The following is a 25,123-nucleotide window of genomic DNA, read 5'->3' as shown; positions in this document are numbered from 1 at the left end:
CCCTTCTGTCAGCCTTTCTCTTTTTCCTATTTCCTTCTCTCCTTCCCACCCACCAGCCAACCTAGCTTTCTCTGCCCACCCCTCCCTTCAGCTTTCCCTTCTTCCCTCTACTGAGCAGACTCTATTTGGGAAAACTATGGCCCAGTTATGTGGTGGGGAACCCACAAGGACATGTGAGGGGTACCTCACTTTCTCCTGCATTCCCCTCCCCACATGATTTCTTCTTTCCCTCCTCCTGGCAGCTCCCATAGTTCCTCTCTCCCTTCCTCTGCCTCCTTTTCTCCTTCTCACCCACCCACCCACCTACCTTTTAGTTGTTTCCCCATCTTCAACTACATTTATTATTTATTTACTTCATTCATAACTCGTTTTTCTCCACAACAGGGGCACAAAGTAACTTACATCATTCTCCTCTCATCTACTTAATACTCACAACAACCCTCTAAGGTACATTAGACTGAGGATATGTAACTGGCCCAAGGGATACTGTAAAATATCTTGGGTATACATTTAAAAGCATTGCCAGGTTGCAAGGCAATAAGTATTTTTCAAGGCAATAAGCATTTTTGAATACAAGTATCATAGGCTTGGGATAGGCTTGGGAACTGACTTGGGATAGGCAATGGAAAAATGTGTCTATCAAATGCTTTTAATAGTAAGCTCATGCAAATAGTGTGTTTCATAAGACCTGAGAACTGGCCTTTAAAAAATATTTCCATCCCACACCCACACCCAAAGAATCCCAAGGCAGATTACAAAAAAAAAATTTTTTTTTAAAAAATCCAGCAGTAAAACCAAACAAAAACATTCAAACAAGATAAATCAATATTGACTACAAATGCCTACGTTCAGACACGTTAGTTAACATGTTACTTTGCTTGTTTCTTTGTTATGTTTGTTTTAAAGTTATGGTTTCAAATGTAAAATGAATAATCTTCTTACTGGATATTGTTAATTGTTTGTGTTAAATTCCCAATAAAAATTTATTACTTAACAAAAATTGATATTGACCCCACCAAAACACTGAACCCATTCTTACAACAAAGCCCAAAAGCCCTCCTAAAGAGTACGTCTTTACAGGTTTTCCTAGAGGCTGAAAGAACAGACACACATCTGACGTCTAAAGGAAGTCCAGGCCTGTAGCTACAGTGGGGCATTTTGGAGCCTGACCCCCTGACTTCCTGCCAAGGCCCACCAACTTCCATCCAGCACCTAGGCCCCCTGGCTCTCTCGGCCACCCGGAGGACTCCCAACTCTCTGGGCCACCTGGGGGACTCCCACCATCCTCCCCTTCCCCAAGCGTGGCTTGCTTCCCCATGTAGGTAAGCAGAGTGCGAACGCCGCAAAAGTGAGTTTTAAAAATTTTATTTTTATTTTATTTTTTATTTTGTGATGTCAGTGCCCCCTGGCTTATTTAAAGGCCCCCCCCCCCGAATTACAAAATCCTGGCTATGGGCCTGAGGAAGTCCCTTTTGTAAGACTGAGATAGCTACTGGAAAAGCTTATGAATGGACTGCAGCTATCCTGACTGCCATAGGTAACAGGACAGGAGAGGTCCCATTGATCTGAGAAGTCTGTACCTTAGTACGTCCATCTCGTCCTTCAAAGACTGGGCTTCTTCCGCGAGATTTGTTAATTCTTCATTCTGTTGCCGTAATTCTGCAATTTCCTTCTCTAACTCTTCACAACGAATTCGATAATCATCCTTTGCTGCTTCTAATCTGGAAGAGAACATTCAGGGGGGGAAATTTTTACAAAGAAAACCAGCCAACCAGTTTATTTTTTATCTTTTACTGCTCAGCTTAACATGCTGGACACAAAAAGCAGGGATTAGGCACAAATGATAAATCCTAACTCAAGCTATCATTTAGTTGTCAGGTAGTAAAGTTTGTTGTTAAGAGGTTTTCTTTAAAAAATAAAATACTTGGGATAGAGGGGAGGAATCTCTCCCTCTCTCATGTGTGTGTATTATGTCTCTCTGCTTCTACATATATATATTGTGTGCTACAGCTGCCTTCTCAGGAAGGTAGTCTCTTGTGACCAAGATACCCGAATTCCAAAAAACTGTGAGGAACAAACTAATTGAGCATGAAGAATAGAACTACTGTAATCGATCTGCCTATCCTGTTTTAAAAATTTTAATTGCTGATTCAGTGAGCCCCAATTCCCCGATAGATTCAGTGGTAAAACCAGCAGCCGATAATTTCTTGTCCATGATCCTAAGCCATGATGATTTATAAGAATCTTCCTTCAATAAGGCCAACTCTCTCATATGTTATTGGGACGCCTTCTATATTCTAATCTAAGATGCCATTTTATTCCACCATGGCTGGTGAAATACAAGCAGGGTGGTCCCTTTCCTACTCTCAAAATCCTAATAAAACCTTGGATGTTGCAAAAAAATGTTTATTCCTTTTCTCTTTGGGGAAATAAGAGACTATAAATTAAATTTCAGGTTGTTATACTGCTCAAGGCATTGATTCATATAGCTTTTATTGGACAAAGAAAAGGAAAGGGTACCAGAATCATATTGCATGACAAACTGACCCTTTCACACATGGGTGTTATGAACTACTTAAAGTTAGCACCACCTCCTAGGAAGGGCTTCACTGTCAGAGCTCTCTCAGCCCCACCTACCTCGCAAGCAATGCTCCCTCTAAGATGTGGAGTCTTGTGAGCAAAAATCCTACTTTGTGAGCTGCTGGCATGAAAGTCGTGAGCGAGCCATTTGGGTACTGCATCAATTTGCTTGCTCTGGAGCCCTCCTTCCCGAGCTGAGACAAAAAACGTGTGAGCCGGAGGCTAAGAAACTGTGAGCTGGCTCACACCAACTCAGCTTAGAGGGAACACTGCTCACAAGGTGTCTGTGGTGGGGAGGGGAAGGGAAAGGGAAAGGAGTTTGTAAGCCACTCTGAAACTCCTTTGGGTACTGAAGGGCGGGGTATAAATCCAATCTCCTCCTCCTCCTCTTCTTCTAATAGAGACACATCCTGAAGCAAGGCTGGGCTATTTCACACTGAACTGAAAGTGGCATCTGTCTCTCATTCACACATGAGTTTTGAAACCAAGTATCTTTCACAACAAGCAAAGAAAGGAAATAAGGGGCCTGATTTTGGGGTCCACACATAGCACAAAATCTGCCACTTGGTCATCCCTCGGCTACAAGGTCAGACAAGCCTTACAAGGAGGGGGGGGGAAATGACAAGAAAAAGCCTCTCTCCGAATACTTTCACACTGTTTTATTTGAAGTCAAGGGAAATCGTGATTGTTGCCAGTGCTACGTTTGCGCCAAGCTTTTAGTAGGGAAGTTCAATCAATGTCAGAGTTATCTGCAAGGATGAGAGACTCAGAAAACCCACCAGAACAGAACTATAACAGAACTAGCTAATACAGACGGACATATTTCATTCTAGTAAGAAGCAAGAATGAAACAGTTACCTTCTGATGTATGGTGTCTTCAGACTTAATATTTTACTGCATTATAGAACTCTTACCTGAATGTTTCCTCCTGGAGCTGTTCTAGCTGCGTCTGTAGCTGCAGGTGTCTACGTCCTGCTGGGCTATTGGGGTCTTCTATAGAATCCGACTGATTTAAGCGTTCCATCAAGATCTGATTCTCGGCAAGCAAACTACTTTTCTCCTCTTGCAGTGCAGCAACCTGTTACCAAAATTGCAACGATGGACAAAAATGTAGCGTGGCTTTAAAAAAAAATAATCAAGCAGATGCCTACACAGAGCTATGGTAGAATATCTGCTAAAGGCATGAGCGGTTAACCATGAAACCCTTATGCAAACCTTGCCTTTACAACAAACTCAGCTACAATCCTATGCAACACTTACTGGGCAGTGTTAAGATGAGCGGGGCTTACTTCAAAATATACATGGACAGGAAAAGGCCAACAGAGAAATAGTGGCTACCCTATATCCACTGAGTTCTCTCCCCTCCTCTGTCAAACCTGAAACATTGGGCTTACAGTATTGTTTTAAGAATAAAAATGCTTTCAGAATTACAAAGCACTATCTAAACGCCACCATCTCATTAATAAAACAACCAATTACTAATTTGATGATTATTCTATGGCCCTTTAAAAACTCAAGTCAGGGATACAGAACTCTCTTGTTCCTCCAGGACACCAACAACAGGACAGTCAAGGCAACTGTAAATGGGGTGGGTGGGAAACAACACTACACTAGAGCAAGGGTTTTCAGCAGCTAGCTCGAGAATGACTGGATGCTACACACTAGTTCATGCATCCCCAGAAGACCCAGGAAAAGACTGCCAAGAGATTTTTAAAAAATCTTTTATTTAATAGGATTTTTCTCTTTGCTTCTTAGCTGAGAGGGAGGAGGAGGAGATGGGATTTATACCCCACCCTTCAGTACCTGAAAGAGTCTCAGAGAAGCTTACAATCTCCTTTCCCTTCCCCTCCCCAAAACAGACACCCTGTGAGGTAGGTGGGGCTGAGAGAGTTCTTTCAAGAGCAGCTTGTGAGAGAACAGCTCTGAAACAACATGTAACTGACCCAAGGTCACACCAGCAGCTGCATGTGGAGGCATGGGGAATCAAACCCAGTTCTCCCAGATTAGAGTCCACACTCCTAGCCACTACACCAAACTGGATCTCCAGCAACACACTGTGAATCAAATTTTTTTTGAAAACCACTATTGAAGAAAGATCTCTAGAATGTGTTTTATAAGCCTCTTATTGTCTATAGCATAAGATTCTTAACCCCCTATTATAAGTCCACATTTTAACCTCATTGAGAAATGGATGGCTACCTGCATATCCAGTTCATGGCATCTCTGGGCAATTTCTTCTTTGGTTGCTAAGGCATCATTTAATTCTTCTGTAGTTTTCCAGCTGGTTTTTTTTTTTAAAAAAAAAACACAGTATCTTATTTCACTTACTAAAAATAACATGATGCAATACTTCCTTATGTCTGGTCCAGAAGCAGTCATTTATGCATGAGTAAGGAAACTCTGCGTTACAGCCAGAGTCTTCTTTGAAGACTTCTCCATAAAAACTCCCAGCTCCAAAGAGGCGGAGGCTAGGAGTGCCAGGGCTGGCAGAGAAATCTTCCATGGCATAAGAGGTTCATAATTCCTTTATTCAATTCTAAGTGACAACTCTGGATCACGGTGTCCCTGTGCCAAGTTGCTCAGTGACATTATATTACAAGAGCAACGGCTCCACCTCACAGTTTATACATAAACAAAGACATAGCTGATTAATAGTACTTTACATATATGTGTTAAGACTGTACAACTTATACCGGCTGGAGAAAATACAATACTAGCAATACTGCAAGTTTTTTAAAAGCCACTTTTCTTTATAAACGCAAAGACCGAATAATGGCCATTTTAACTGTTTTAAGCATATAACACAGAAGACTGGGAAACACAAGGAACAGACAGAGGTAAAACCTGTCTAGCCTGTGGGTTCTACTCCTGCAAAGAAAACCACTGTGGTGGGGATTATTTCTTGGGGTTTCAGAAGAGAAGACTAATCTTATCCCATTATGCTATTTAAAAAATAGCCTATTATCAAGCATTCCGTCTGTTTGTGAGGATGGATGCATTTTCTGAAGAAATTAAATGGTATTGGGTCACCCTCTCCTTTTTTTGGTCTTTTCTGCTACTACCAAAAAAGGCTTGAGGATGGACAAGGGCATTTTCAGTGAGTGCTTATTAAACTACGTCCAACTGCTGGCTGCTAGCCAAGGTTGGTGTTCTACCCTTTGCCAGAAAACAAACCCTTCCAATATTAGAGAAGCTACAAAAATTCAATACTCAATTCTGGACATGCCTTTTCAGCATTAATTTTTTTCTTATTATTTGTTCCACTCGGCGAAATAAAGCATGGATTACCTAGTATAACAGGAATACAAGGCTTCTGTCTCTTTTTTGAGAATCCTACGCTATTGCTTCTGTGTTCTTCAGAAGTAAATCATGTCATAGGCGTAAGCACAAAAATCTATGGACAAGAACTGATCTAAATCTATGCACTGGAAAAATTACCATGTCAAGTTCTGCTTAAACATCAAATTTATTAGGTAATACTTGCCACACTTCTGTGAAGCACGCAAGACTATGCTTACATACATTGTTTTAAAAATAAACCTCAAAATGCTTGCTAGCATATGAAAGGTATCAGCTATTTTTGACACCGAGCCAGCCTCGTTACTCAGTTGGCTCAGAAAGGAAGCACAGCAGGTGATGTGAACAATATAGTTTGGTTTGTTTGATATACTAACCTTACAAGCCCTTTTTAATCAATTATTAAGTGATGTTATCTTTGTCAGATTCACAGCACGGGTGCTTCTGCTCTTGTGTCTCTTAATGATCCCCATCAGCACTGGGGAAGGGAGAAACTATACTTTGGCCACCAACAATGTTGGTTTCAACACGGTAATTTTTTCAGTTTGGCAACATTGTGGGAATGCTGGGTTTTTTGTTTTTTTTTTAAAGAAGTACTGATCAAGAGTACCTGGTATTTATTGATGTTATACTGCTAACTGGAAAAATTCTGAATCTCTTAGATTATCCCAATAAGGATTAATAAAAATTTTACACCAGTTTGTTACAGTTTATATGCTTAAGTTTCCCAATAGCCTCCCAAAGATACAACTGTGTTGTTTGTTTTTTTAAAAAAAGCAAAACCAAACCAAAACACAACAGAAGCACTGCAGCTCATTTACAATATGCCAGGAAAACTGCACAATGAGCTCCACTGATAAAAAGAAACATCTGGTATTAGATACCTGGCGATCAAGATCAACGTAAGCATCATTTCCAGCAGAGACTGGAGATTCTTTACTCATCAACTGCAATTAGATTACACTGGATTAGAAAAAGCAAAAGGTTTATTTGTATTCGTTTAAGAAACAGGGCAGTCTAAAAACAGAAGGAAGCTTTGGGGATTTACAATAACCTCAGAATTAAACAATAAAGTAACTTATTTTCACTATTTGTTTCCAGGAGAAGCAATATTTTCTGGGGTGGGGGGGGGGATGCCCTTTTTCCTTAATACAATAAGACCTCTTAAGGCTGGGTCTGCACCTGCAGCCTGTCACACCTGATGTCACTTTTTAGTCCCCAGCAACTCCAAAATAATCTTTCTGTATTTTTCGGACAAACATGCTTCCTGTTCCCAGAATTGCATGCTCAAGATTTTTTTGATTGATTAATTAATGCAGAATTTTTATAATGGAATGTGCAACCCCCCCCCCCCATTTATTCACACACCAGGTTTTATAGAGTATCCTGATCAAAAACAGAAATGACTTTGAGATAGAGTCATAAGATTAGGTTATTTCTAGGATTGAGGATTCTGCTAGTGGACACCGTTTGATGGCATATACAGCAATGCACGCAGGTATATGGGCGCACGGATGCAATGGTGTGAAAAGAGAGAGAGACTAGTTCCAATAGCACATGGGGGGGGGGGAGTTAATGGCCAGGAAGAAAAACAGGGTACTCATCGTGCATAGGTGTAACACTTTAGTGCATGATCCCACGCACAAGAGCCAAGAGATGAGTGCAAAACAACGGGATGGGAAGTGATGTGCCCTGTATCTCTTCCTCGTGTGAACACTAGTACCAGATTATGTTATAAACTGCTGATGAAGACATAGTCTTAGTTCCTGCAGTGGCAAGAGTGTACTGAATTAAGCTGCCCTTAAGACTTTGCTGTCGTCTAAGTCATGAAGTAAGGTCAGCTTCACTTCCTGTCCTCTAGGTGGGACACGCCCCTCAGCTCAGTTATGGAACTCCAAGAAGCAGTGAACTTTCTAAACAATCCATAAAACTGAACCAATACAACAGAACTGCAAAAAATCAGAAAAGGTCAGTAACCAGAAGAAGAGGGGATAGGAACAGGAAGGACTATCCTGAGAAAGAGATAGAAAAGGCGGACATGACGATGAGATGGGAGGGCCCAAGATGTCCTCCTTTATCTCAGAGGAGAAGGACCCTTCACGGTAAGTACCAATGGCCCGTTCTCCCTCTGAGAGGAGGACATCTTGCTGGGACCTCCTACAGCAGTGTCCTTATCATCTGAGTGGGTCATCGTCATGGTCTGCTAGAACTCTTTGAAGAACTCTCCGTCCGAAGGCAGCATCTGCGGCGTCGAATACGTTGATCTTGTAGTGTTTGACTAAAGTAGACACTGATGACCACGTGGCAGCCTTGCAGATTTCCTCTACAGTGGCACGGTTAGCAAATAACGCATTGGTCGCCGCACTACGAATCGAGTGCGCAGTGATGGAGGAGGAACTGTTTTTTGTTCTCTGTATGCTTCGGCAATACCGTGTTTGAGAGTAGAGCTGATTGTGGACTTGGACATCTTACAGCCCTTGTTGGGTGGAGAGATCGATATGAACAGGGCCTCCGACTTCCTAAACGCGCTGGTGCGATGGAGAAAAACTTTCAGGGCTTGGCGGATATCGAGCGTGTGCCAGATGTGCTCTTGTGCGTGGAAAGGATTCGGACAGAAAGAAGGAAGACAGATCTCCTGAGACCTGTGAAACCTGGAATCGACCTTGGGTAGAAAGGTAGGCTCCAGCAGTAACATGACTTTATCCTTATGGAAGATACAGAGTTTTGGGTTGGCAGAGAGGGCTCCAAGCTCCGATACTCGGCGAGCTGATGTGACAGCCACCAAAAACAGTGTCTTCATTCTGAGCCACTTCAGCAAAACCTCCTTGATAGGCTCAAATAGAGGCTTGGTCAAGGCGTTAAGGACTACGTTTAATCACCAGGTAGGGAACCTATGGGAAGTAGGAGGATCCCGAACCGATGCCCCTTAAGAAAGCATTTGATATGGGGGTGTTTGGAAAGGCCCCAACCTTTGAAGGATGGTAACACTGACAAAAGGGCCGCCACCTGTCTCCTGAGTATGGAAGCCTTCAGGCTGGAGTTATGGCCGTCTTGAAGAAAAGTGAGGACATTCCTGAAGCGAGGGTGAAGAGGGTCAATCGATTTCCTTCTGGCCCATCTCACAAAGGCCTTCTAAGTAGTGTTATAAATTCTGCAGGTGGACTGTCGCCTAGATGCCAGCATGGTGTTAGTCACCTTCTCAGATTAGCCGAACCTGAGGAGTCTGTCCCGCTCAATTGCCAGGCGGTCAGATGAAGCCATCCTGGATCTGGGTGTCAGACCAGACCCTGCGTCAACATGTCGGGAGTCACTGGTAGCCAAAGAGGTGGTTGGATCAACAGACACTGGAGCTCCGAGAACCACGGCCTCTGTGGCCAATAAGGTGCTACTAGAATGACTTCTGCCCTTTGCTCCCTTATCTTTCTGAGAAGTCTTGGGATGACTGGAGTCGGAGGGTACGCGAACATCAGGCCCTGCGGCCACTGAGATGTCAGGGCATCTGCTCCTTCCGCACCTTGAGGGTAGAACCTAGTGAAGTATCTCTTCACTTGAAATTTGAGTGGAGAAGCAAACAGGTCCACAGTTGGATGACCGAGGTGATCCACTATCAATAGAAACAGGTCCCACTTCAGTGACCATTCCTCTTCCTGCAGCTGGCAGTGACTGAGCCAGTCTCCCTGTGTATTCAAGGCTCCCTTTATGTGTTCTGCCTTGATGGAAGCTATGTTGGTCTCCACCCAAAGAAAGAGCTGCGACGCCTCCTGGCGAAGATGCGAAAATCTGAAGCCCCCTTGGTTGTTTATATAAGATTTGGCGGCAATGTTGTCTGTTCTGATCAAGACATGATGGCCGGCAACTTGAGTGTGAAAATGAAGAAGTGCCAGTCTGATGGCTCTTAGTTCTAAGAGATTAATTGGGAGCTTCCATTCCTCCTTGGACCACAGGCCCTGTGTTGGGGTGTTGACTGGCATCTGTGACAATTTGCCTCCACTCCGTCACGTAATACGCACGTCCCTGAAGAAGGTGTGGTGGTTTGGTCCACCAGGTGAGGCTGGACTTCACCTTGGAAGAGATTTCGACAGGTGCATCGTCCTGTCTCATAATCCTGAGCTGGAAGGGTCACAAGAGTTGTTGTAGCAGTCTCTCATGTAGTCGGGCCCAAGGAACCGTGTTTATGCAGGAAATGAATAGACCTACCAGTTTGGCAAGAGTCATGATAGACGATTGTCTGCTCCCGATGACCTGTCAGCAAAGGTCGTGTATCTTTTCTGCCTTGGAGTTGGGCAAGAACATACGGTTTTGGTTTGTGTACAGAATCACCCCTAAATGCTTGATGGTTTGAGATGGGACGAGACAACTCTTCTGAAGATTCACCAAGAAACTGTGAGTTTGCAGACATAGGATGGTGATCTCTGTATCTTGTGTGGACTTGAGGCGCGAGGCTGAGCGGATCAGCAGATCGTCCAAGTAAGGGTGGACATGTACACCCTTTTCTCTTAGAAGGACAATGGGATGAATCAAGATTTTGGAAAAAACTCTGGTGGCGGTTGATAGCCCGAAGGGCAGTGCCCTGAACTGCCAGTGTTGACCCTAAACACAAAATCTTAGAAACCGCCTGTGACCACTGAAAATGGGAACATGGAGGAGATTGACGTTAGGAACTCTCCTGGCTGAAGGGCCTCTGCAAATGAAACGAAGAGTCTCCATCTGGAAACGTCTCAATTTCACAACTTTAGAAATTTTAAGTCCAGAATGGCTCTCCAGCTTCCGTTTTGCATTGGAACAGTAAAGAAGATGGAATAGACACCTTGTCCCCTCTCCTCCGGGGGAACAGTCTCGATGGCTAGAATGTTGGAAAGATGGTGGATGGCACCCAAAGTCCTCCTCAGCTTGATTGGGTTTTTTTATTATTGGTGAGGGCACAAAACGGTCTGGAGGTCTGCTTAGGAATTCGATAGAGTAGCCCTTGCCGGTGACCTCCTGCGACCAGGCATCTGCATTGGACTCGACCCAAAAGAAGCAGACATCCCCCCACCAGCACTGACACAAAGTCATGCCTTTGGACTCTTGTTGTCTCTTCCTGATTTGTCATTTCTGGGTGAGAAGGATCTGCCTGGTCTGTTGTGGAAGGGGTTTCTTCTGAAGTTCTGTTTGGAAGTTCTCCAAGAGGAGCGTCTGCCATCTCTATTAAACCTGTAAGAGGATCGTTGACCTCAAAAGGAAAAATTGCCAGTGCCCCTCCTATCTAGTCTGCCCAGGGATCTGGGCATCGCCTTCTTTTTATCTTTTGTTTCGATGAGTAACTTGTCTAATACATCTCCACAGAGGTGGTTGCCCTGAAAAGGGTACACTGTGACAATGGCCTTGGCATGGAGATCAGCCTGCCAAGCTCGGAGCCAGAGGGTTCTTCTGGCAGCAGCAGTGGAGGCCAAAGTCCTGCAGGAAAAAATCATGGCATCGAGAGTGGCGTCAGTGGAGAATAATGAAGCCTGGAGAAGTCTATTCGCTTCCTCAGCTAAGCGCTTGTTGGAGTCTGAGATAAACTGGACCATCTTCTTGGACCAGGCAATAGAGCCCCTTGCCACTACCATGGCTGTGGCAGTTGCTCCGATGGCCATGGCTGTGGCCTCATGGGCCTTGTGTAATGCGAACTCTGCTTTTCTATCCAGGCTGTCCTGCACCATGCCTTCACCATCTTCAGAAAGTAGGCCTGCTGTTTGGAGTGCAGTAATTGGAGCATCCACTACAGGGACTTGTAAAAGCTTATCAGTGAAATTAGGCAGCGCATACATTTCTTAACATTAGGAAGACAATGTTTGTTAGCCAGAGGCTTAGCCCATTCCTTAACCAACTGTTTTTCTAGAAATTCAGGGAAGGGAAAAACCTTCTCCATCCCTGGGGTTCTTGGGAAATAGTCTCCATCCCTGGGGTTCTTCGGGACCCATCACAGGGGTTAGAGTTAGTGGGATTGTCTGCCTTGGTTTTAGGTAAAAGTTCTAAGGCAGACATAGTCTTTCTAAGCAAATACTGATAGTCCTCAGACTTGAAAAATCTCATAGAAGGTTCTGGTACATCCATCTCCTCTTCCGCCACCTCATCTGATAGAAATTCCCCTTCTTCCCTGTCCCCAGCTTCACTGTCCTCAATCTGTGAGAGGTCCCACTGGGGATCGTCCCTCATAGTGCAAAAGTGTTCTTTTCTAGCCGCTTTAGTTCGCCAGGAAAGTCTTCCCTCCTCTGGACGGTTTCTATCCAGACCTCCCTGAGGGCAACAACTAGTGGAGGAATGGGAGGGGCAGGGACCCATATCCCCGGTATGGGAACTGCGTTGGCGAACAGAGATTTCTTCCCTCATGGCCCGCCTGAAAAATTGCATGATTTCAGGCGTCAGTAGCGCGCTTCCGCCCCTGTCGGGGTTACTCACGGGTAGATCCATAGGAGAATGGGTGATCTCGGGATCCGTCTCCATAGGCACTTGAGTATTGGGAATGGACAACACGCCATCCGCGTTTGTGTCCTGGCTTATGGAAGCAGCGACAGCCGCCCCGCAGCCCTCCCCTGTTCCCTCATGGGTTTTTTGTTTTGCCGCTTTGTCCAAAATGGTGCCCGCTGCATTTCCTTTGACGAGGAGTGCGGACGTTTTTGGCGTGCTTTGTCTTTAGCGTTAATGGCGCCACTGCCACGGCAGAAGAGGACATGACTTTCCCCTTGAATGTGGGGTCTTGTGCAGGCGGCAGAGCTCCGTCCCCCTCGGTCTCTGAAAAGAAGCCGTCCGAGTCCTCCCGGCCTAACATGCCCCAGCCGGAGCTTCAGGCAAGATGAAAATAGGGGGGAAATAAGAGCAGGTAAGGCGAGAGGGCGAGGAGGAGAGTTGAGAGGAAGGCAGAGAAGGCAGTACGGAGATGGGTGAAGAAAGTAGATTTTTTGCAAATCAGGAAAAGCTTAGAATAAGGCACGAGTGCCGACTACTTGCTGCTCTCCCTATCGAGGCATGAACAAAACTGAGCTGAGGGGCGTGTCCCACCTAGAGGATAGGAAGTGAAGTTTAGTTCCTGCCTCCCTAAGGATAGGGTGGGAAACACCCAGCAAGATGTCCTCCTCTCAGAGGAAGAAATAGCTCTTACTATTCTGTGCCAGGCCTGGATTATCACTACATGTGGTTGGATGCAGCAGTGAAAGCAGTGGGGGAGATTTCTGCTCAATCCTTCCTTGAACTGCAGCGCCTGGAGGTCCCCCATGAGTAGCATTTTGGGGAGCTCTCTGAAGTAAAATGAAATGGGGGAAGCAAGAAAGTCCCATTCTGTTGATGACAGACTTTTCCACTGGATGCAACCCATTTGTCTCCACCTCAGTTGCAAGAGGGAAGAAATTCAACTGCCTGAAGGGAACAGCAATGGAGAAAGCTGGCACTGGTTAAGTAGGGCTCTGGATTATCCTCACTGTACTGCCTGTTACATTCCTCTCACGCCAGCCGAAAGCCTAACAGGGAAGTTTCTTGTTGAATCATGATTCAGATGTGATTTCTTCAAGGCTAAAAAGAGTCAGGTTGCACAATACTATGCTTCCTCATGCCACAGGCTAGCAAGAAGCTGTAATGACTTCCTCCTACTTTACTATTCTTTTTTCCATCTCTTCAACAGGAACCAGAGGCTACACAAATGATGCTTCTCAAAACATGTAAGGTCACTAAACTTTTAAAAACTTGTGGCACGATCCAGCCAAAGGTTTGGGGTTATGTTATGCCCACTGCAAAATATTTAAGCACACGTTGAACTTTTCAACTGAATCCATAGACATAAAAGCAGCTAAGTAGCTGGGGCTGTCCCTCATTTCCGTACTTATTTCAGTAAAATAATAAATATGAAGACGTTATTACTGTACAGTATGTTCACGTACAAGTAATCAGACAACCGACACCCCGTTTCACTTGACCTGAAAACTGTTTTTCCAGAGCTTGACACTTTGACTTGATATTAATGGAAATGAAGTTCATCAATTAAATCCTGTGCTGCTAATTAAACGAGCAATTCTGAAGTACTGTGGGAGCCACAGGGAAAGGAAAGACAAAGGAAGGGAACCTAGAATCAGCATCCAGAACTTTAAACCTTCTGGATTTAAAGAAAAGTGGAATGTTTGACTGAATTCTATAACCTACATTAGAAGAAATTTTATTTTCCCTCAGAGGAAAACAAAATTTCTGATTTCTCAGAATTTCACATCTATAGGTAAATTGCTTCTTTCGGCTGTGACTTAAGCCAAAAGAAGCATACCTGATATAATGAACATGTATATTTTCTAGACCAGAGTCAAATTCCTTACCTCCTGGATGGCTGTCATGACTACATGTTGAACAGACTCTTCCATCATCATGATGGTCTGGATATATTCTGTAAAAAGAGCAATTTGTCAGGCAGTCATTCATATCTGAGATGATCAAAAATATGGAATGTATCATTTGGCCTTTACCAGGTTTACGCCATATGCTAAGGACTAAAACAGCTAACTCTGAAATGAACATTGCTGCTAAACATTTCTTGGTCTTTCCAGAGGACACTCGGGAGGGAAGGTGACATGGTATAGTCCAATGTCATCAGATCTCCAAAGCTAAGCAGGGTTGGTACTTGAAAGAGGGACCTCCAAGGAAGCCTCTGCAGAAGAAGGCAATGGCAAACCACCTCTGCTTCTCATTTGCCTTGAAAGCCCCTTGCTGGGGTTGCCATAAATCAGCTATAATCTGATGGTGACTTGACAGTTTATTAGGCCACATAGTCATCTGAAGACATACACAAAATATGCTAATAGACGGATAAAACCATGCCTTGCCTTAAAAAAAAAAAAAGTCTTGTGTTCCCAGTTTGGAGGACAGTGTTTAAGCAAGGTTCACCCACCTTGTTTTTGTTCACAGTTTACAGCACATCCCAGAATGAGCTGGAGCATTCTTCCAAGCTCTGCAGCATCTGAATGCTCCCCAATCAAGTTGACATCAGGAAGAGTAAAATCATTGATTTGCTGCCCCAAAATCTGTGCAGAGACCAAAATATATTCATACAAAAATGCACAGCCATGACAAAATGGTGTAAGCAGAAAACATCTGGTGTCTGACAGGTTTCAAATCTTGGGTTCAAACTAAATGTTAAACAGCAGATTCAGGATGCCAAACATATTGCATACTGTTGCACAGCAACCTGGGACCTCATACCCAGGTCTGCTGGGGAGCATATAGTTTAGCCTTCAGTTAAAGACCTCAGATGAAATTAGTTAGGTAGCTCCATTTAACTGGAGGCTTCAAAATACGGCTGCTCTATTTGGGATGGACGTGCACAACCCATGCATCACATTCAAGATCCTGGAGGCAAAGAAATTTAGAGTATCAAGTTAATTTGGCAGTATGGAGCTTCTTACCAATGTTCCCGCTAAGCTGTGGGCTCTTGTGAGCAAAAATTCTACTTTGTGAGCTACTGGCATTAAAGTTGTGAGCAGGCAATATGGCTAGTGCATAAATTAGCTTGCTCTGGAGCCCTCCTTCCTGAGCTAAGACAAAAAAATTGTGAGCCGGAGGCTGAAAAACTGTGAGCTAGCTCACGCTAACTCAGCTTAGAGGGAACACTGCTTCTTACTTACAAAGTGTTCTATATTTACAGTAAATTTATTGCTCAGGGAGAACATTATGAAAACTGTTAACCAATAATACACATTACCAAGCAGATCAGGACAAATTTAGAACACAGCTGGAAATTGATGGTATTATGGTATTGGAAATGCCTCTTTTTACTGTTTGTGGTACGAGTGCCCCCACACATGTGAACACTGGAAAATGACAGCGTTAAGTATTTCAAGATCATACTGATTTCAGAATATCAAGAGCACAAGAACTGTTGCTATTAAATTATGTGGCAAAGTTCCCTGTAGCTTGCAAGAGTTGGTTTTGGATGCTACTATGGCTGCTCATACTTAATTTGGTAGATACTCCAAGCAAAAGGGAATGGATAAGTAAGTTAAAAGGCATGTTTTGTACAATTAGATTAACAACTTTTTTTTAAAAAAAATGAAAACTAAAATATATCAGTGTTTGGAGTCAAATCATTCAACAGATGGGAAATGAAAAACTTGTGTTCTATAGGGTATGCAAAAATCAAGGTGCATATAATATGTTAAATATTGTTTATAAGCTTGTAGTTACAATAATAATACCAAAAACACTGTAGCTCCAATCAGTATGGCATGCCCATAGGCCGTTGGCTACATGGCTGCCCATCCACATCTACACTATATAATTAATCAATGGATTTGATGAATATATGTTTCGTCCATCAACATCAGTAGCTATTATGTGGAACTGGAATGGGATTGAAGTACAATATATGGGGTCTTTCAAATAAGGAGAAACCACTACTAATTACACAAAAGGTTGATAATTAATTACCATCCGAGTATGAAAAATTATAGGAACTTAAAATTGTATTTGTCCACCAACTTTTTAAAATTTGTTCCAAAAATGTCAATATCCCCCCCTCCCCCAACATTCAAGAAAGCATATTTTCTGCATATCCCCTATGCTGGGTACTAAAATTTTGTGAATCTTGTTTGACTTCAGGAAATTACAAACCCAAAAGATAAACTACATTTTCACATGAAACTGTCACTTAGAATAATTTTTAATGCTCAAAACTGAAATCAAACCTTTAAGTTTAGTATCTAATACTACATTCTGGAGGAGATTTAAAATCAGTTTATTGCACTAAGTGCTGAACTTTTAAGCTTAGTTGTCCTTATCTGCATCATGTTAAAAAGGTAAAGGTTCCCTTGCTCGAAAGCCAGTCGAATCCGACTCTAGGGTTGCGGTGCTCATCTCCGTTTCAAAGCCGAAGAGCCAGCGCTGTCCGAAGACGTTTCCGTGGTCATGTGGCCGGCATGACTAAACACCAAGGCGCACGGAACGCTGTTACCTTCCCACCGAAGCGGTACCTATTTATCTACTTGCAATTTCTTGCTTTCGAACTGCTAGGTTGGCAGGAGCTGGAACTAGAGATGGGAGCTCACTCCGTCATGCGGTGCACCCGGGTCTCGAACTGCTGAACTACCGACCTTCCACAGCCTGCAGTTCAGCGTCTTAACCACTTGAGCCACCGCATCATGTTAGACAAGTATTATACGTAAATATCCAATCACATCTATCAGCAAGTCTGAAGCCTTTATCCAATCCAAGTCAAGTGGCTCTACCATAAGAGGAAGTGCTAACTTAAAGTAGAGGAAGGGTCCTGACAATGTTGAGAGAAGTAGCAGGATACAGGCCAACAAAGATGGAACATAATGCATTTTATAAACAGAATAAAATGTAGCTATAATCTTGCAGAGCTGATTAAAAGCACTTACCTCATGATTGTAATCCAAGATTCCTTTTAAAATTTTCTTCAGATTGCTTACCTTTGTGAGGGGAGAGGGGAAGGAAAAAGATGCAATTCAGAAACTGAGATACAAGCCACAAGAAAATGCAATCACGCACTGAAATCTGCAGAAATCTGCTTTTCTAAACAGAGGCCTTAGACTAAAACAATTAATTATTAAGATCAGACGATTATGTTTCTGTAATGATTTCCAGATTCAATCTTCTCATGGGAACATGCCCAAGGGGGGAAAAATGCACCAGCAGCCATAATCTTGAAAGAAGAACGCTGACTACCACTTTGTTTCCATACCCCATTCAAGATACTGCTCTTGATCGTAAAAACTCTGTGGACAAAATACTGCACCACAACCTCCAGAATCAATCTTATATGATTGGCAGGTGCCCTCCTCTGTATGCCTCAACTGACTGAGTAGTAACAGAGGACAGGGAATTCTCAATGGCAACTTCAACCATTGAACTCACTGCCCATTCAGCTCCATCCATAGGCATTTAGACGTGGCTGATCTATTTTAACGTGTAAGTATTTGGCTCCAAAGAGTTTTAGTTGCTCTGCTATTATGGTTTTTACCTCTTCTGATGGACATTTTGACTTGGTAGTGCTGGCTTTTGTTGTTTGTGCTCTAAAAAGCATACCAAACTGGTGCTACTGGACCCTTGCTCTTTTCTACTGCTACAGGCAGACTAACATGGCTACCCATCTTGGTTTTACTGTTAGTTGCTTTGGGGTTTATCAGGTTGAAAAGTGGTATAACTTTTACTAAATATATTTCTCAATTAGTTTTGAGCCAAGGTCAGTTGGCTTTGCATCTCCTCTAACCTGAAAACTGTGTGTTAAAATAGTTCTCTTTAATCTTCTCATTAGTCAACATAAAACAAATATTTATGCTTTTTATTTTGGCAAGATCTTCTGGTCCATCAAAAGCATTCAACAACGTTTGCCAGGCTTACGTTAAAAGCATTTTTATGTTGTGTAAATAAGAACAGACTTGATCTATACTTGAAGTAGAACTTGACCAAGCAAATAAATGAAAAATCACTCCTCGGTGATTAACACAGCTCTGTAAAGATCATCAAACAGAATGAGGACACCAGCTCAGTGGCAAGCCACAATTTACTAAGAAAATTAGCCGACTGATTGTCCAGATTATAGATGTTTTTCATCTGAAGCATCACATAGCAGCACCTAGCATCAGAAAAGTACCAAGCATGAACAGAAACAGATTTCTGGCAAATTATTTCTAAAGTCAATTCAATGGGAAAACAAATCAATACCAATACAGGCTGTGTTCTTGAGTAACCAAAAAATCATAACAGGTAAAAAAAAAGCAGCATCACGCTGAGTTTTGCCAACTTCCATGTGGTTGCTGGAGATATTTTGGGGTTATAACCGATTTCCAGGTGACAGAGATCAGTTCACCTGGAGTAAATAGCCATTTTGGAAGGTAGACTCTATCGTATAATGCCCCACTGAAGTCCCTCCCCAAACCCTGCTCTCCTCAGGTCCCACCGTCAAAATCTCCAAGCATTTCTCAACCCGGAGCTGGCAACCCTAAGCACACTAAATGCCTCAGAGTGCATAAGGAGTCACTTGCAAAATCTCTCTTAATTCCCCTTTCTCGGATGCATGCAATTGGTTGGCCCACCTTATCTTTAACTATATTTCTGAAATATTAAGCATTTCAAACTGTTACACTGCTAAAGTAGCTTGATCTGCAGTGTAGCATCTTAAGTTGCTTATTCTCTGTCACCTCTACAAAGATCTTAGCTGTTCAGTCCTGGAATACCAATCCACAGGCTACTTGACTGCATATTTGGCATCATCACTCCCGGCATTCCAGAAACAGGTAAAGGCTTCTTTTTTAACTTGCTTTTCAGATTGCCTTATAATTTTTAACTCCTGCTGATTTTTCTTCTGTTCTTAGGTTTTTAATTTGCATGTTACTTAATTTCACTTTTCTTTCTTTCGTTCTTTCGTTCTTTCGTTCTTTCTTTCTTTCTTTCTTTCTTTCTCTTTCTTTCTTTCTTTCTTTACTAAAAACTATTTTAAAAACCTTACTCAGTATTATTTTTCTTATATTTGATTATTGAGCCTATGAATTTTGCCACTGAGAAGGTTACACGATCATTTGTATACAATAGTAACCATGACACCTGGTTCGCACATTTAGCAATTTCATATTTTTAAGTAAAGGGGTGACTAAATTAGCCCTCAACTCGTTGAATATAGGGCACTCCATAATCATGTTTGATGGTCTCAATTTTAACATATGAGCATCTGCATGTTCCATTAGACCATTATATCTGCCCTCCAAAACCACTGAGGGAAGAATGTTAATTCTTGCCAAAGTAAAAGCTCTTCTTAGTTTTGAGACTGTCAGTTGCTAAAAATATTTTGGCAGTTGCATCAGGAGGGCAATTCCCAAATAGAGTGTCAAACATACTCTGCGTGCCCTAATAACCGTACTTGTAATACCCAACTTCCTTACATACTTTCACTGTATGCATGCACTGTATTAGCTCCATAATATTTTCAGATTTTACTCTACAATGGTCCCTGCCACACGGGACGGCTGGAACGCGGCTAAGCAGAGCCGCACCAAACTTGACACGCCGCGGAGGGATCCCACGGATCCCCTCAGCCGCAGCGCATTGCTCCCCGGCACGATCAGATGCCGGGGAGAATGCGACGGTGCAAAGGGGAGCCTGGTGAACTGCGCATGCTCACACACGCGCAGTTCGTCCAGGAGCCGGGGATGCGCCGGCGCAAGGACGCGCCGGCGATCCCACGGCCGCACTTGCCGCGGCCCATCCGAAAGAACCACCTAGGGAGGTGGTTCTTTTTTGCTGCGCTGTATGGGCGGGATGGGACGGATCGGAGACGGAAGCACGACGTTCCCCAGATGTTGCTGTGGGATCGCGCCTGTTTGCTCCGGCCCTGATCCGTCCTTCTCCCGGCCCAAACGGCTCGTATGAACAGGACCAATGCTTTTTAGCAGCCTGAATAGTCCAGCTTTGCCCATGGTTGTCAGAGCTGGAAAGCTAGGCAGGATTGTCTACGGTTGGTACTTGAATGGGAGACCACCAAGGAACATAGGGGTTGCTATGCAGAGTAAGGCAGTGGCAAAGCACCTCTGCTCATCTCTTGTCTGGAACACCCCGCGGATGGGGTTGTCATGAGGAAACTGAGACTCCACAGCAGACTATTTATTCATACAATGCTTTGGAAGCACTTCAGGAAAGTGATGCATAAATTTGTTAAAACTATCAAACTCATTCGTGCAAAACAAGAGAGTTCTTGAGTGCCTTGTACAAACTCATATACCTGGAGCTGACTCACAGACAAAACACTGTCTCCATGATACAATACAAATACAATAAATTTTAGCCACTTGCTTTAATTACTGGATAATTTGCTGGATACGGTTTTATGTTTTTTTAAAATTTGTACATCGCCTAGAGCGCCACTATCGTGGGGATTAAGCAATTAATAAATATAATGTAATAAATAAAAATAAATGATTTAACCCAATTATGACAAAAAAAGATGAGGCCACTGCCAAGAAAAACTCCTTCCGGAGTCTTTATGAGAAGATCACTCCAAACTCTGTGTATCTGCTAATACTGTACTGTTTGGCAAGAGGTCAGAAACTTATTTCCTTGATCAACGCAGTTCAAAATTTTCCTCTCAAGCTGCTTGAATATTCTTTATGCCTCAGGAGGATACAGACATTTGTTGTATGTAAAAAACAGACTTCAAGAACTCAGTAAATCAACCACGAATCATCACAAAGCCAGATTAGACACGGAGGCACACAAGAGTCATTTATCATGTTCTAAGTTCCCCTAGCATAACAGTGCCACCATGAAGCAATTAAGCAAAAGCTTTTGAGAATTTAAAATCAATGTGGAATAATGAAGATAATGTGAGCAATTTTCAACTGCTTGATTTTTAATAGCCCAGAAGATTCGATGACAGAAGTTCCTATGTTACCTCTAGATCATCAGCAGGTTAGCCTGAAAAAGACTCCAAAGAAAGGCAATTTGGCCTTTGCCTTCTGCAGACATGTAATGCAAACATAAAGATGATTAATTCACCCTTCTCTTGTCTCTGATGTAAAGCCCTGGTTAGTAATTAGTATTATGGACAGGCCTACTTTGAGAAGAAAATGGAGACTGGCAAATTAGGGCCACCCCATCTACCAGATCAATTTGCCAGCAAACCATGATGCCAGAGACAATACTTTCTCCACACACTATCTTGCCAGCCTGGAAGTGCACATTTGGTGTTGGGGACTCCAGTTGTTGACCCTTTCTGTACAGCAGCTTCCACATTAATAATCATGAAACACATGGAAATGAAGTTACAAAGCTAAAAAACAATCAGAACTTAGAAAGTACCACAGAAATTAATACATTTGGACAGTTTTCAAATAAACTCAATAGGGGACCAAATTCTGAAGTGCATTATCGATAGCAATCACCACCATAAATTCAATATTGAATAAAAAACTTTCTAAAATTTGTAGACCGCTGTGAATCACCGCCATATACTACATTTAACCTTACATGTGGGTGATGCAAAGAAACCAACAGGGTAGGACTTTAGGCCATTAATTCAGAGATTCTTACACTGAGTGAAAGCTACAACAGTCATTTTTAAAAAACCAGAAAGTCAGGTTGCTATTCTATAACTATTGTATATGACCACTGAAGTACTCTAAAACTCTAGAAAAATTACTTCACTATTGACCAAATATTCTAGCACAGTGTTTCTTCTACAACAAAACTTTTATGCAGTGTCAGGAGAATTCCTCTTGACACAGCATTAACCTAGCTCCCACCTAGAAAGGGCACCCCAATTTTACAGATAAACATTGTGAAATATGATCTGTGAGTGAGTCATGAACAGTGTTCCCACTAAGCTGAGTTAGTGTGAGCTAGCTCACAAGTTTTTTAGCCTCCAGCTCACACATTTTTGTCTCATCTCAGGAAGGATGTCTGCAGAGCAAACTAATTTATGCAGCTGCCAAATCGCTGGCTCACAACTTTAATACCAGGAGCTCACAAAGCAGAATTTTTGCTCGCAATACTCCACAGCTTAGAGGGAGCCTTGGTCATGAAATGCTATTATGGGGGGAAATTTAAGTGCCATCTGAGGTTGCATTGGCAGAAGCTGTTTGGAAGACTAGAGAAATAGCTGGTTAAATGTCAACTAAATTACCATGCTGAGTTTTGATCACAATCTACATAGCATAAAAATCCAAACACTTCAGAGGAGAGCAACTGAACTGAAGTATCTAAAGGATAAACAAAAGATCGATAGGAGAAGGCTATAACACACATCTGTACTGCCTTCCCACTGTATTGTGGGCACAATCCAGACATTAACTTGTTGAACTTCAACCGCTTGGCTCCCACATTCCTTCTTGCACCATTTTAGGAAGTCGGCGTCAGCGTCCGTGGTGGCCGGCATCTCCCTGCCCCGCAGCTTTCGCCGGTGCCTCCCTGGCCGTCTTTTCTCCGGGGAGGTGCTGGGGCTGCCGCCGCCACTGCAGCCACGGTGGTCTCACTTCAGCGGCTCCAGAGAGAAAGCGCAGCAGGCAGTGGGGGCTGCGCGCACTGTGCGATGCTTGCCAGAGGTAGAGAGGAGAGGGCAGCCCGGGGACGCGGCTCTGGCCCCTCGCCTGCCGTCCTGTTCAGAGGCAAACCCGGGAGCGGAGTGGAGTGACCGCCGAGTCCGGCAAGTGGAGCTTTGCAAGGAGCTTGGCCGTGCTGTGCCCTGGAGGCGAATGGGGTGCTGGAAGTTGCGGAGCAAACTTTTGTGGGGTTGCCGGGAGGCGGCCCCCAGGTCTCCCTGTGGCTTGGCCGGCCGCTGCATCAGAGGTGCCACCCTTCCTCTCCCCACTACCCCTACCTACCGGCCTCACAGCGCGGGCTGCCGGCTGGCCGCTGTGTTTCCCAGCTGCATGAGCGGGCTGGAGTGCTCCGCGGGCCAGTGGCCCCATGCGGGCCGGGCAGTGAGGTGGTGGGTCTCAGAGGCATGCAGCCACCGGAGCGTCCATTCTGCTCAGCAGCTCACTGGAGACTAATGGAAAGACACTGTCCGGTGGGTCTGTGGGCGGGATGGAGGTGCCGCCGCCAGGGGATTGACCCCCTCCTGAGCGACAGATCAGGGACCCAAAGCCTGGGGAGGCATGTGGAAGAGTCTCACACAAAAACTCTTTTATATATAAGGAGAGATAACACAGGATGCATGAAGTGGCACACATAGGGGGAAAGTTTTACATTTGAGTAACACTTTGGAACTAGTTACAAAACTAAACCATAGCAGGGCTAAACAGGGATTAATTCTTATGTGATTCATTCGGCTAGCTGTTTGGCTGACACATTTCAGACATTTAGAATCTTCCCCTGAGCTATAAATCACACACAAATAATGGCAATATTTTACAAAGTAAAGTTAAAATTTACAATACCTTCAGTCTCCAATTGTCTCCTACTTCTGTTTTGATTCTGTTTAACCAATTTTCATCAAAGTATGCTGGATCTCTAAGTGGAGAAATGCATATACTTGTTAAAAATGTGTACCTAAAAACAAACTTGTAGATTCTAAATCATCACATTTGGTTTTCACTACAGTTACCGCAAATAAAATAATAACAATAGGTTAATAATGTTCTGGGTTTTTTTGTTTTATTTCATTGTCTGGAATATGAATATGTACCATGCTCACCAGCCCAAAACAGAATTTCTAGAAATGTAAAGATTCATTTGAAATACCAGATTATTATAGATCCTGTATCACAACACTCTGTCTTGTCCTCCTACTCAACTTGAAACTCTATCACGCAGATCATGAAACTAGACATGTTTTACCATTATTCTCTGTTTTAACATCTTCATTCTTCCTTCTCAAATAAATCTACAGTTCTAACATCAAGGTTAAGATCCCAAAAAGGACTAATTACTTTCTCAAGCCCATTTTTTGACGTTTACTGGGGAGGGGTGTGTGTGTTGAAGCCTACTGTTACACTGATAAAATTACTGATTCCTCAGTCTTACGGTAATATATTATTCTTAATATATTATCCTAAATGACTGGCATTCAAATTTTCTGTTTCACACTTTTGATGGGTCAGTTTTGTAATTCAACAGAAACAGACACATTCTTTTTAGGGATTACAGAATATGAAGGGTGCAATTCCATGCAAGGAAATATGCACTATTAATTTCAGTGGTTCTTACTTCTAGTATGTGTTTATGGCTGTGCAATAAAGAGGCAGCATTCAGATTTACACTTTCCCTTCACTTAATAAACATTAGTTATTAAAGTCTAACACTCCCAAACTTCTGGGAGCCATAAGCACCTTACTGGTGGCAAACTTTATTTTGCACCTGAAAAAGTTTTACTTTCAAAGTGTGTAACTACCACCAAGCCTAAACAGGGCTCATCCTTCACTTTCTGCACAGTGAGGATATGTTTCCCAACTTGAGAGAGGCAATGTTACTCACTGTCAGTCATTACCTCAGCCTTTACAGTGCTTCTCAGAAACATGGAAAAGCACAGCATAAGACGATGCCAGTTATCCAGGGCCAGCAAGGTAACCAACGGGGTCTTGATGACATGGAGAAATGGGACATGACAGGCGGTAGTAGTGCCAAGGTTATTCCCAATTTTCCACAACAACACTCAAGCCTGAGCCTACCCAAATAAGGAGCCAGCTTAAGCCATTCCCTTTACAGCATGGTAAGGTTCACCAACCTGGTGCCCTTCCTCTTACATTGTTCATCTATGAGTCAGACTAGTAAGCAGTTCCATTCATCCACTGCTAGGTCTCCT

At 43.2% G+C, this 25,123-nt stretch overlaps 1 protein-coding gene across 1 annotated transcript in view; it reads right to left on the bottom strand.

Moving 5' to 3' along the window:
• HOOK3 (hook microtubule-tethering protein 3) overlaps window positions 1-25,123 on the bottom strand; it is an 87,588-nt gene that overhangs the window by 28,923 nt on the left and 33,542 nt on the right. Inside the window, exons 3-11 of the mRNA XM_015423725.1 lie at window positions 23,760-23,832; window positions 17,250-17,300; window positions 14,765-14,897; window positions 14,196-14,263; window positions 6,762-6,824; window positions 6,019-6,071; window positions 4,780-4,861; window positions 3,495-3,658; window positions 1,581-1,721 (exon numbers count right to left, since the gene is read on the bottom strand). Coding sequence (XP_015279211.1) covers window positions 1,581-1,721; window positions 3,495-3,658; window positions 4,780-4,861; window positions 6,019-6,071; window positions 6,762-6,824; window positions 14,196-14,263; window positions 14,765-14,897; window positions 17,250-17,300; window positions 23,760-23,832 — 828 coding nt within the window. The remainder of the gene's footprint in view (window positions 1-1,580; window positions 1,722-3,494; window positions 3,659-4,779; window positions 4,862-6,018; window positions 6,072-6,761; window positions 6,825-14,195; window positions 14,264-14,764; window positions 14,898-17,249; window positions 17,301-23,759; window positions 23,833-25,123) is intronic.

Source organism: Gekko japonicus, unplaced genomic scaffold, assembly GCF_001447785.1.
Source record: "Gekko japonicus isolate JY-2015 unplaced genomic scaffold, Gekko_japonicus_V1.1 scaffold48, whole genome shotgun sequence".
NCBI lineage: Eukaryota > Metazoa > Chordata > Lepidosauria > Squamata > Gekkonidae > Gekko > Gekko japonicus.
The sequence above is the reverse complement of the archived record's forward strand: the minus strand, read 5'-3'. Positions and strand labels throughout refer to the sequence as shown.